Genomic DNA, 12,923 nt, shown 5'->3' with positions numbered 1-12,923 from the left:
GGGTTTTGGGGCTGGAGCGGTGGCGCAAGTGGTAGGGCTTTTGCCTTGCACACACTAACTTAGGACAGATCCCCCAGTGCCACATATGGTCCCCCAACCCAGGAGTGATTTCTGAGTGCATAGCCTGGAGCCTCGATGGTGAATCTATGGCACGCGTGCCATTGGTGGCACTTGAAGGCCTTGCAGCTGGCACGCGGAAAGAGGTCTGCAATTAAGATAGGCATCGCAGGCGTTTGCCTTGCAAGCAGCCGATCCAGGACCAAAGGTGGTTGGTTCGAATCCCGGTGTCCCATATGGTCCCCCATGCCTGCCAGGAGCTATTTCTGAGCAGACAGCCAGGAGTAACCCCTGAGCACCGCCGGGTGTGGCCCAAAAACAAAAAAACAAAAAAACAAAACAAAAAAAAAAAGATAGGCCTCGCGGCAGGAGGCAAATGTGCCAGTGTCTGCTTTGCAGCTCACCTGGCAACAGGGCCAGACTGGCCATTGGGAGGACCGGGCATTGTGCGACAGTTTGGGCACTTTAGCCATCATTGGCCTGGAGTTACAGGTGTGGCCCAACACCCCCCCCCCCAAAAAAAAAGGTAAAAATTTTGGGTTTTACCCATCAGTTCCCAAAGCTAAATGTTGGCTCTGCACTTTGGGATCACTCCCTGGTGGACTCCAGGTACCATATGTGATGCTGGGGTCAAACCTGGATCTACTACATGTAAGGCAAGTACCTTCCCTGCTATATTGTTGCTTTGGCCCTGAACTAGGGAAAGGGTTGGGCCATACCTGGCAGTGCCCAGGAATTACTCCTGGCTCTACACTCAGAAGTACTCTTGGAAATTTGGGGGACCATATGAGATGCCAGGGATTGAACCTGGGTTGATGATCGCATGCAAGGCAAATGCCCTGCCCTCCCAGCTATGCTATTGCTTCAGCCCCCAAGTGACCTTTTTAAAAAGCATGTTTAGGGGCTGCAGAAATAGTACAGAGGTTAAGGCGCTTTATTGCGCCAACCTGGGTTCAGTCCCCAGCACATCTGATCCATGGGCATCATTCATGTCACCACTGGGTGTCACTCAAAGACCAAGAGCAGCCTCTGAGCACCACCAACTGTACCCTACCCTTATCCCCTTCGGTTTTGTTCATGTTTTGTTTTTTATTTTTGGGGGGGGTTCACACCCGGCAGCGTTCAGGGGTTACGCCTCGCTCTACACTCAGAAATCGCTCCTGGCAGGCTTGGGGGACCTTATGGGACGCCCAGATTCAAACTACTATCCTTCTGCATTAAAGGCAAAAGCCTTACCTTTATGCTATCTCTCTAGCCCCTCTTTTTGAAGTTCTGAAGTTGACAGTGCTATAGGTGATGATTTCTCCTGCACTTAATTTCAACATGGCCCATCACCTCCCAAGACAATTTCCATGATATATTCATTTTTTTGTGGTAGTTGTAACAAACCACAAACTTGAATTAAAACATCAAATAGAGAGCACAGCAGAGATAGCACAGTGGGTAGAGATAGTGCAGTGGGTAGGGCTTTTGTCTTGCACACGGCTGACCTGGGTCTGATTCCTCTTCAGCCCATATGCACCTACTGAGCATCACATGAATGTAGATCCAGGAGGAACCCCTGAGCCCCGCCAGGTGTGCCCTCTCTCAATGATACATGCGGTTTAGCATGACCAGTATTTCCAGAGTTGGGGGGAGGGGCCCACCATCATTTGTTCTGGAAGGGCAGTGGAGGTAGAAAACTTGGTGCTGGGCCTTTGGGGGCTTGAACCACCTGAGGCTGCTTGACAAAGCTGTGCAATGGACGGGAACAGATGTTTGTGAGTTGAACTGGGGTGGGGCAACAAAGGAGCAAAGTGGTAGGACACTTGACCCAGGTTCGATCCTTGGCATCCCATACGGCCCCCTCGAGCACTGTCAGGAATAATTCTAGAGCATAGAGTCCCAAGGAACCCCTGACTCCTGTCGGGTATAGTCCAAAAAGAAAAAAATGGGGACCAAAGTGACAGCACAATGCGTTGGGCATCTCCCTTGTACTCGGCTGGCCCAGGTTCAATAGTTGACACCCCATATCCCTATCCTTCCAGGAGTAAGCCACAAGCACAGCTGAGTTTGGCCCAAAAATTTATTCCTCCCTCACAAATTTTTATTTTTTGGTTATTGTGCCACACCTGGTGGCACTCGGGTTATTCCTGGCTCTATGCTCAGAAATCGCTCCTGGCAGGCTTGGGAGACTATGAGATACAGGGGATCTAACCTGGTTCTGTCCCAGGTCAGCTTTGTGCAAGGCCAACACCCTACTGCTATGCTCTCATTCCAGGCCTCCCACCAAATTTTTTTTTTAATTTGGACTATAGGAGTCAGCAATAGCACAGCAGGGAGGGCATTTGCCTGCCTGCGTCTGATATGGGTTCGATCTCTGGCATCCCATAGGGTTCCCTGAGCCTGCCAGGAGTGATTCCTGAGTGCAGAGCCAGGAGGAACCCCTGCATATTGGTTGGTGTGGCCTGAAAACAAAACAAATAATACAAAAACATAAACAAACCGAAAAAGCCATTGGGCTGTGTGTCGGGTCAGGCATTGGTCGGGTCGAGTCAGGCGGGAACTGGTGGCTTTGGTTCTGCTCAGCTCTATTCTCCAAGGCCTTTATTTGGCAGACTCTCTTGTTTGCTAATGCATGAAACCATCACATGCTGTAAAATCCAGTCCAAAGAATCTATTTGCTGAAAAGAAAAATTAAATTTTGGAGGCTGAAGAGAGTGGGACTAGGTTTTCTAGGTTTCGAGTTGTTCTATCCTTCTAGAAGTTCTCTATCTAGGTCCACAGGGAGGCATGTGCCTTATGTGGGACTGACCCAGGTTTGATCCTCAGAATCTCGTATGGCCCCCAAGGGTTCCCTGGGCACAGAACCAGGATTAAGCCCTAAGCACTACAAAACCATTGAGGTCATGTCCCTGGAGTCTAAGACTGGAGAGACAGCACATCTGTCCTGGCCCGTCTCGTTCCGTCTGGAGTCCTGTTGGCCCCCCTTTTCCTTGTGGGTTCACCTGCTGTCTTCTTAGAAGCATTACAACTTGGGAATGTAGGAACATATTTGTGTGTGTGTGTGTGTGTGTGTGTGTGTGTGTGGTTCTGTTGCTATCTTGGCTCACTCCTGGCTTGGCTTGGGGGCCCCTGGGTGGTTCAGGGATTGAACTGGGGTTGCCTTTGGCATGGCAAGCACCCTATTCTATCTCTCTCGCCAAGACACATTTTTCAGTCACTCTTCATTAGTAGTGTGTGTTTTGGGGCCACAACTGGCAGTGCTCAGGAGTTATGCTACACTTTGTACTCAGGAATCACTCCTACTTGGCTCAAGGAGCCAAATGGGGTGCGGGGGATTGAATCCCAATTAGCTGCTTGCAAGGCCAACACTCGCAACTGTGTTATCGCTGTACCAGCATACATGTTCCCTGAGAACTCTTAAGTGTGTCCCCAAAAAAGGAGTATTCTTTTTTTGTTTGTTTGTTTGTTTTTGGGTCACATCTGGCAATGCTCGGGTAATACCTGGCTCTGCACTCAGAAATTGCCCCAGGCATTGCTCAGGAGCCTATATGGGATGCCAGGAATCAAACCACTATTGATTCTGGGGCTGTCTCATTCAAGGCAAATGCCCTACCACTGTGCTAATTCTCCGACCCTTCATTAAATTTTTGTTTGTTTGTTTTTTGGGTCTCACCCAGCAGTACTCAGGGATTACTTCTGGCTCTACGCTCAGAAATCACACCAAGTAGGCTCTGAGGACCATATGGGATGCCGGGAATCAAACTGGGGCCATCTGGGGTTTGCCGCATGCAAGGCAAACGCCCTATCTCTGTGCTATCTTTCCAGCCCCTTAATTAATTGATTATTTTTTGGGGGCCGCACCCCGGCAGCACTTGGGTCGTTTATTCCTAGCTCTATGCTCAGAAATTGCTCCTGGCAGGCTCGGGGGATCATGTGGGGTGCCAGTGATGGAACCCAGGTCTCTCCCAGGTCTGTCGCATGCAAGGCCAGCTCCCCACTGCTTTTCTATCACTCCAGCCCAAAAAAAGTGTTCTTGCTATGGATAAAATATTATTTTTGGGGGTTGGAGGACCATCCCAGATGTGTTCAGGGCTGTCTCTCTCTCTCTCTTTTTTTTTTTTTTTTTGGCCACACCCGTTTGATGCTCAGGGGTTACTCCTGACTATGCGCTCAGAAATCGCCCCTGGCTTGGGGGGACCATATGGGACGCTGTGGGGATCGAACCGCGGTCCATCCTATGCTAGCGCATGCAAGGCAGACAACTTACCTCTAGCGCCACCTTCCCGTAGGGCTGTCTCTTGGCTCTATGCTCAGGAGTCCCTCCTGCTGCTTCCTGGGGGCCCACAGGGATGCCAGAGATCAAACCTGGGTCGGCTATTACTACAGCCCCCAATGTATACCTCTCAGCCAAGCATGTCCTGCCATTTACCCACACTCTGAGCTCCCCAAAGTTTATGGAACTTAAGGATAAGTGAAGTTCAGGTCGGGGTATGTGGGCACATCAAGGGTGGTGTGTGTTGGTGCCTGTGGCATCTGTGTGTCAGTGACACGCTTCTCGTGTGTAAATGAGTCGGGGGACTCTGCCTCCGTGGTAGACAAGGTTCGAACCCATCCCCACTGTGCCCGCACCTCCTCCTGCACGTGCGGTGCTGCTGTCTCAGCTCCTCGGGCCCATTTGCTCTCCAGTCCCTGGTCCTGCTCTTTCCTAGAGACTTTCATGTGTGGGCTTGGGTGCTCTGTGCTGAGGAATAACTAACTCTTGGCTGTTGGAGACACGGTTGACTGTGCCAGCCATGTGCCATGCCAGCGCCTCCCTGCTAGACAAGGCTCAGGCCCCGGGAGTGTTTCAAGGCTGATCGACTCTCCACACTCAGTTCCCCAACTGCATTACCATGTCCATCCTCACTTTTGTGCCCTGTCTGCCACAGCTTCCTGGGTGACAAGACCGTCACTGCCTAAATTGCGGTGCTCAATTCTGTCTCACATACCACGTGGCTAGGGAAGCCTCCAGTGAACAGTGACAGTAGACTCAATACTTGTCCCTGCAAAGGCCGCTGAGCACCCTAAGTGACGGAGGACTTCAGAACACAGATGGGACAGGGTCCCTTGGGACAAAGCGCAGCTTACACAGCTTCCCTTAGCTTTGTTCCAGCAGAACAGAGAACTTGGAATTCACCAGAGTTTATAGAAAGTGGCCTGAAAACCTGTGATGTGAGAGACCAAAGGGATAAATAAAAGGGGAGGCCTTGCACTGGGCGGATCGGGTTTGATCCCAAGCACTGCCAGGGCGAGTCAAACTTTATAAAATAAATAAGTGGTTAGAGCAGATTATCTGCCAGTACCGAGGTGTCAAGATGATGAGGTGCCAGAGGTACTTTTGGAGGGTGCATATCACCCCCAATGATGCTCAGGGCTTCCTCCGACTCTGCACTCAGGAATCACTCCTGGCAGTGCTCAGAGACCATATGGCAGGGGTCTCAAACTCGCGGCCCTCCGTACAACATTTTGTGACCTGCGGTCGGCCTTCAGATATCACAGTATTCACAATTATTTGCTTGCTGAATAAACGCAATAAAAATCGCATTAATAAGAAAAGAATTGCATTAAACATTCGCATATCCCGAGCAGTTTCTTTCAGGGTATGCAAATGTTTAATGTGACTTTTTGCAATTTTTTTTCTTACTAATGCGATTTTTTATTGCGAATAATCGCGAATACTTTGCACCTAGCGCAGATGTCATCCTGCCCTCTGTCCCTTGCATTATCGGATGCCTAAAGGAGAGAAGGGAGAGAAGTTTATTACAGAATTAGATTTTGTCATACCTTCATCATGACTTCATCAAAGCCTGCAGTAAAGAGAAAGATTGATTACAAGCACAGACAATTTCAGGAAAAGTGGGAGACGCAATATTTCTTTGTTGAGCACAGGGGCATCCCCACATGTCTTATTTGCTCAGAGAAAGTTGCAGTGCACAAGGAATACAACTTGAAACACCATTATTCAACTAAACATGCTGAGGAATGTGCAAAATATCAAGGAAATGAGAGAGCCAAGCGGGTTGCCTGTCTTTTTTTTTTTTTTTTTGGTTTTTGGTTTTTGGTTTTTGGGTCACACCTGGCGGTGCTCAGGGTTTACTCCTGGCTGTCTGCTCAGAAATAGCTCCTGGCAGGCACAGGGGACCATATGGGACACCGGGATTCGAACCAACCACCTTTGGTCCTGGATTGGCTGCTTGCAAGGCAAACACCGCTGTGCTATCTCTCTGGCCCGGGTTGCCTGTCTTAAAGCATGTCTAATGAGGCAACAAGATTTCTTCAAGAAAGTAACCAAAGAGAATGTTGCATCAGTTGAAGCTAGTTACATGGTTAGTGAGATGATTGCTAAGGCAGGGAAACCATTCACAGAAGGAGAGTTTGTTAAAAAATGCATGTTACAGGCTGCAAGTATTACCTGTCTGGAAAAGAAAAGTCAGTTTAGCAAAATCAGCCTTTCTACTAACACTGTGGCAGAGCACATTTCTTTTTTTTTTTTTTTTGGTTTTTGGGCCACACCCGTTTGACACTCAGGGGTTACTCCTGGCTATGTGCTCAGAAATCACCCCTGGCTTGGGGGGACCATATGGGACGCCGGGGGATCGAACCGCGGTCCGTTCCTTGGCTAGCGCTTGTAAGGCAGACCTTCCCGCCACCTTCCCGGCCCCAGAGCACATTTCTGACATGTCAAGTGACATTTATCATCAACTGTGTGAGAAAGCCAAATGTTTTGTTTTGTTTTGTTTTTTTGTTTTTGTTTTTTGGTGGTTTTTGGGTCACACCTGGCAGTGCTCAGGGGTTATTCCTGGCTCCAGGCTCAGAAATTGCTCCAGGCAGGCACGGGGGATCATATGGAACACCGGGATTCGAACCGATGACCTCCTGCATGAAAGGCAAACACCTTACCTCCATGCTATCTCTCTGGCCCCAGAAAGCCAAATGTTTTGATGCATACTCAGTTGCTCTTGACGAGGGCACAGATATAACAGACACTGGGCAGCTCACAATTTATGTCCGTGGTGTTGATTGCAATTTTGAATTGACAGAGTAGCTGCTCACAATAATTCCAATGCATGGCCAGACCACCGCTAATGAGATATTTCAGCATCTGTGTGATGCCATTGCGAATGCAGGTTTGCCATGGAAGAGGTTTGTTGGAGCGCCATCGATGACAGGGAGGAAAAATGGACTGGTGGCACTTGTTCAAAAAAAACTTGAAAAGGAGGGTGTAGAGAAGGCCATTGCTCTTCACTGCATTATCCATCAGCAGGCCCTTTGCAGTAAATGCCTGCTGTGTGACAATGTGATGTCTGTTGTTGTGAAATGCATCAACCAAATCCGATCCAGGGTCTTAAAGCATAGGAGGTTCCGTGCTTTTTTAGAGGAAATGGAGTCAGAATATGGAGATGTGCTCTATTTCACCGAGGTACATTGGCTCAGTAGGGGAAATGTCCTGAAAAGATTTTTTGAGTTGAGAGAAGTGAAAGCCTTTCATGGAGAAGGATGGGAGTGCTATTTCTGAGTTGAGTGATCACAAATGGCTCATGGACTTAGCTTTTCTTGTTGACATCACACATAAGCTGAATGTACTAAACAAGATGTTACAAGGCCCGGGGCAGCTTATCAGTGCTGCCTATGACAACGTGAGAGCATTCTCCACAACACTTGTGTTATGGAAATCCCAGCTCTCTCAGACAAACCTTTGCCATTTCCCAGAATGCAAGGAACTTGTGGATGCAGGCATACCTTTCAGTGGTGAGAAATATGTTGATGCTATTTTTGTTTGTTTGTTTGTTTTTTGTTTTTTCGGGCCACACCCATCTGATGCTCAGGGGTTACTCCTGGCTAAGGGTTCAGAAATTGCCCCTGGCTTGGGGGGACCATATGGGACGCCGGGGGATTGAACCACTGTCTCGATCTTTCCTGGGCTAGCGCTTGCAAGGCAGATACCTTACCTCAAGCGCCACCTCGCCGGCCCCTGTTGATGCTATTTTTAAGCTAAAGAAGGAATTTGATCACAGATTTGCAGACTTCAAAAAGCACAGAGCCACTTTCCAAATTTTTGTGGACCCCTTTTCCTTTGATGTGCAGGATGCCCCTCCTGTGCTTCAAATGGAGCTCATTGACCTGCAATGCAACTCTGATCTCAAAGCCAAGTTCAGGGAGATTAGTGGAAAAGCAGACATGCATGGGCAATTTTTGAGAGAATTGCCCCCCAGCTTCCCTGAGCTTTCCCGAATGTTCAAGCGGACCATGTGCCTTTTTGGGAGTACATATTTGTGTGAAAAGTTATTCTCCACATTGAACTTCAATAAGTCAAAGTTCAGGTCTAGACTTAATGATGATCATCTTCAAGTCATACTGAGGGTCTCAACTGCTTCCTCTCTAAAGCAAAATGTGGTTCGGATTTGTGAGAAGAAGCGCTGTCAAGTCTCTGGCAGCAAGAAATAGGCAAAAGGTGCCATGTTCAGAAGAACTATTCATGATCGTCACTCAATGTTCTATTCATGATCAGAAAAAATAATGAAAACTGTTAATAATGACGTTTGAGGACTTTTTTTTTTTTTTTGTGAGATCCCTTATGCGGCCCTGCCTCACCCCGACTTTGCCTCCTGTGGCCCCAGGTAAATTGAGTTTGAGAATCCTGCCATATAGGGTCGAATCTGGTCATCTGCGTGCAAGGCAGGTGCCCTCTGCTGTTATGTCACTCCCACCTCACGCTAATTTTTTTTTTTTTTTTTTTTTTTGATTTTGGGTCACACCGGTAACACTCGGGTTACTCCTGGCTCTGCACTCTGCCTCCTGGCAGGCTCAGGGGACATATGGGATGCTGGAATTCAAACCACTGTCCTGCATGAAAAGCAAATGCCCTATCTCCATGCTGTCTCTCCAGCCCCCTCAAGCTACATTTTTGGGGGCAGAACTTTGCAAGCTGTACTGCAGGGGGGATGCGCCTGTGGGTTACTCAGCTCTTCTCATCCACCTGGGCCAGGTGTCTGGAGCTGGGTCCAGGATGTAGCCCTGCTCAGGGCCTCTGGTGCTAGGGACCACCAAGGATACCCCTTGCTTGTCTGGGACCATTGATGCCATACCCAGCAGTGCTCAGGGGCACTGTAGTCTGGTCGCTCATTGGGGGTACTGTTCTGTGTATCCAAAGGACTCTGGTTTGTTTTGGGGCCATGCTTGGCAGCGCTCAGTGTTATTTTCGACTCTACACTCGGGAATCACTCTTGGTAGGCTCGGGGGACCATATGGGATCACTGAATCGAACCTGGGTCTGCCATGTGCAAGGCAAATAACATTATCCACTGCATTACCACTCCAGCTCCTCAAGATCATTCTTGTGGAGGGGAGTTGGGACACACCGGTGACGCTCGGGTTACTCCTGGCTTGGGGGACCATATGGGATGCCAGGGGATGGAACCAGGGTCTATCCTAGGCTAGTGCTTGCAAGGCAGGCACCTTACCTCTAGCGCCACTGCTCCGACCCCTCGAGATTATTCTTAATTAGCAAGTAAAAGAAAATATCTATTGGCATGGAGAGATGCTACAGCTGGCACTGTCCAAGCCTGCCAGAAGTGATTCCTGAGTGCAGAACCAGGAGTAACCTCTAAGACCCCTGGGTATGCCCCCCAAAAAATGATTCATTGAAAGATTTATTTATTGTGCATTTACTATATGTTGCCATTACTCAGATTGAGCGAATGAGATGGTACTTTCCTGCCTGACTGGGGGGGATTCTGTCAGTTTATGACATGGGGAGCCCAGGTAGTCTTTCAGGGTACCTACTTCTCATGACTTGATTTTTCTCAGCTTGGTTCCTGTTCGATAGCCTACTTTATTTACCTTCCCTCTTTTGTTTTGCTTCCCCCTCTTTTTGTTCCTCCTAGGAGAGAACACTGAAGTTCTTCTCTGCGCTCTTGAAGAGTGACTCGATGCCCCTGGGTCAGGCTGGCTGTGGGAATGAAGTGGTTGGGAGAAGCCAAGACCATGGTGGTGAATGGCAGGAGGAATGGAGGCAAGTTGTCCGCCGAGCACCAGGCCCGATCACAGCATCATGGGAAGGACCCCGCCAAGGCTGGCAAGGATGCAGGCGAGAGGCGCTCCAGCAGATGTACGTACCCTGGCCCGGCACAGTTCTTGTGGCATCGTTCACAGGGTTCATGGTGCCAAAGCTGCCTCCGTTTTATTCTCGCCCACGCAATGCGTAATGTGAACGTCATCGTGCTTGGAGATTGATATCTGGATCCTCTGTAGGATTTATACCATAGTGGTCTTTCTGTTCTGTAAAAAATGTTAAATTACTGCTACTGCATTTAAATTAAAAAATTTAAATCGGTATAAGCATAAGTGTGTATTAAAATATTAAGCAACACAAAGACTAAAATCAACCCTAACTTCAATGAGAATTGGGATTTAGAAGCGCATTCACCAGTCCTCTTTTTATAGGATAGCAGCCGTTTATCCTGGCAGTAGAGCACTATCTGATATGGAGTTACTTTTTGCTGTTTTTCATTTTGAGGGAAACCTGGCACTGCTCAGAGTTTATTCTGTCTCTATGTTCAGAAATCACTCCTGGCATGGGAATACCCCTGATTCAATGTCACCTAAAATTCAATACACCTGATTCAATGTACCTAAAATATTACTGTGAAAGATTTTTAATCCACTGTGATAAAAATAAAAATTTCTCTAAAAAAAAAGAAGGAAGGGAGGGAGGGAGGGGGAGAGAGAGAGAGACAAAGAAAGAGAGAGAGAAAGAAAAGAAAAAAGAAAAGAAAAGAAATAAATCACTCCTGACAGGCTCAGGAAACCCTGTGGGATCCCAGAGATCAAATCTTGGTTGGCCGCTTGCAAGGCAGACACCCTTCCTGCTGTACAATAGACCCAGCTCAAGTGTTACTTTCTTTTTTTTTTTTTTTTTTTTTGGTTTTTGGGTCACACCTGGCAGTGCACAGGGGTTATTCCTGGCTCCAGGCTCAGAAATTGCTCCTGGCAGGCACAGGGGACCATATGGGGCGCCGGGATTCGAACCGATGACCTCCTGCATGAAAGGCAAACGCCTTACCTCCATGCTATCTCTCCGGCCCCTCAAGTGTTACTTTCTATCCCGACATCTCTTGGTGACAGTGAGACTTGCACTCCATATTGGATATGGAGAAATTGTGAAATTGATGGTGTTCCGTAGTTCTTTTTTGGTTTTTGGGTCACACCCGGCAGCACTCAGGGGTTACTCCTGGCTCTACGCTCAGAAATTCCTCTTGGGGGCCAGTGAGGTGGCACTAGAGGTAAGGTGTTTGCCTTGCAAGCGCTAGCCACAGAACAGACTGCGGTTCGATCCCTGGCGTCCCATATAGTCCCCCCAAGCCAGGGGTGATTTCTGAACGCTTAGCCAGGAGTAACCCCTGAGCATCAAATGGGTGTGGCCCAAAAAAACAAAACAAAAAAAATCCCTCCTGGCAGGCTCGGGGGACCATATGGGATGCCGGGATTCGAACCACCATCCTGCATGCGAGGCAAATGCCTTACCTCCATGCTATCTCTCTGGCCCCAGATATTTCGTAGTTCTTTTTTCGTTTTTGTTTTTGTTTTTGGGTCACACCTGGCGTGCTCAGGGTTACTCCTGGCTGTCTGCTCAGAAATAGCTCCTTGCAGGCACGGGGGGCCATATGGGACACCGAATTTGGAACCAACCACCTTGGTCCTGGATCGGCTGCTTGCAAGCAAACGCCGCTGTGCTATCTCTCCGGGCCCTATTTCATAGGTTCTTAAGGGAGGGATGAACTGAGGATAAAATTTAAGCCAAACTAGGCATCTAAGAATCAGGATATGCTGGGGCCGGAGAGATAGCATGGAGGGTAACTTTGCACTCAAGGATCACCCCAACTTTGCCTCCTGCGCCCCCAGGTAAATTGAGTTTGAGACCCCTGAGTAAGGCGTTGCCTTGTATGCAGAAGGACGATGGTTTGAATCCCGGCGTCCCATATGGTCCCCCGAGCCTGCCAGGAGTGATTTCTGAGCGCAGAGCCAGAAGGAACCCCTGAGCATTGCTGGGTGGAACCCAAAGACCAAAAAAGAAAAGAAAGTCAGGATGTGCTTGGAGTTGCAGTGTGGTGCCCACATGTGTGAATCCCAGGTTAGTCCCCATCATCACACACATGCACACATACAGTGTGAAGATTGTCTAGAAGCATGTTCACATGTTAAGGGCAACTTTCTTTCTCAAGGCTCTGTGTGTAGGTAAGGGGCCCCCCTGGCCATTCTCAGGGGCTCTTCCTGACTCCATCAGTGAACATTGTCCTGAAGTGCCTGCCGAGTGAGACAGTGAATCAAGCTGGGGCCAGCTACCTGGCCCCCATACCCTCTCTGGCCCAGGCCAGCTTTCTGAATAGCTTGTCTTTTATCGGGTTCCTTTAGCTTTCCCTTATTTTGAAACCTGCTTCCTCCTAGTGCATTTAGATTTGCCTGAAGTTTGTAATTAAAGAAAGGTCCCGATTCTGATGAGTCTGATAGATTGATCCAGTTCTCTGCACCTCTTATAGGTTTGATGCTGTTTTGTGAGCCAGACTCAGAACATTTTTGGTGGGGGGAGGTTTGAGGCACACCCAGTGGCGCTTAGAGGTTCCTCCTGGCTCTGTGCTCAGAAATTGCGCCTGGCAGGCTCGGGACCATATGGGATACCGGGAATCAGGCTCGGGTCCATCCTGAGTCAGCTGTGTGCAGGTCAAATGCCCTACCGCTGTGCTATCGTTACAGCTCCTCGTATATTTCTTTAAACGAAACAAAAGGGCAGAAACTTGGAGAGAGCCCAGAGCAACCAGACATCCCTCCCGAGGCTACTCCTACAG

General features: G+C 48.7%; 1 protein-coding gene across 3 annotated transcripts in view; it reads left to right on the top strand.

Moving 5' to 3' along the window:
• The first annotated feature begins 4,407 nt into the window (after positions 1-4,407).
• The window catches only part of KMT5B (lysine methyltransferase 5B), a 45,558-nt gene continuing 37,042 nt past the window's right edge, over positions 4,408-12,923 (top strand). The window contains exons 1-2 of one of the 3 annotated variants that reach the window (XM_049781190.1): positions 4,408-4,524; positions 9,981-10,189. In XM_049781190.1, the coding sequence (XP_049637147.1) occupies positions 10,011-10,189 (179 nt within the window). In that variant the 5' untranslated portion in view covers positions 4,408-4,524; positions 9,981-10,010. Of the gene's footprint in view, positions 4,525-9,944; positions 10,190-12,923 lie in introns of those variants that run through there. The other 2 variants (XM_049781192.1, XM_049781191.1) reach the window with 2 other exon arrangements.

The sequence above is a fragment of the Suncus etruscus genome, chromosome 9, assembly GCF_024139225.1.
Source record: "Suncus etruscus isolate mSunEtr1 chromosome 9, mSunEtr1.pri.cur, whole genome shotgun sequence".
In the NCBI taxonomy this organism is placed as follows: Eukaryota; Metazoa; Chordata; class Mammalia; order Eulipotyphla; family Soricidae; genus Suncus; species Suncus etruscus.
Note: the sequence above shows the minus strand (reverse complement) of the source record. Positions and strands in the feature narration are given on the sequence as shown.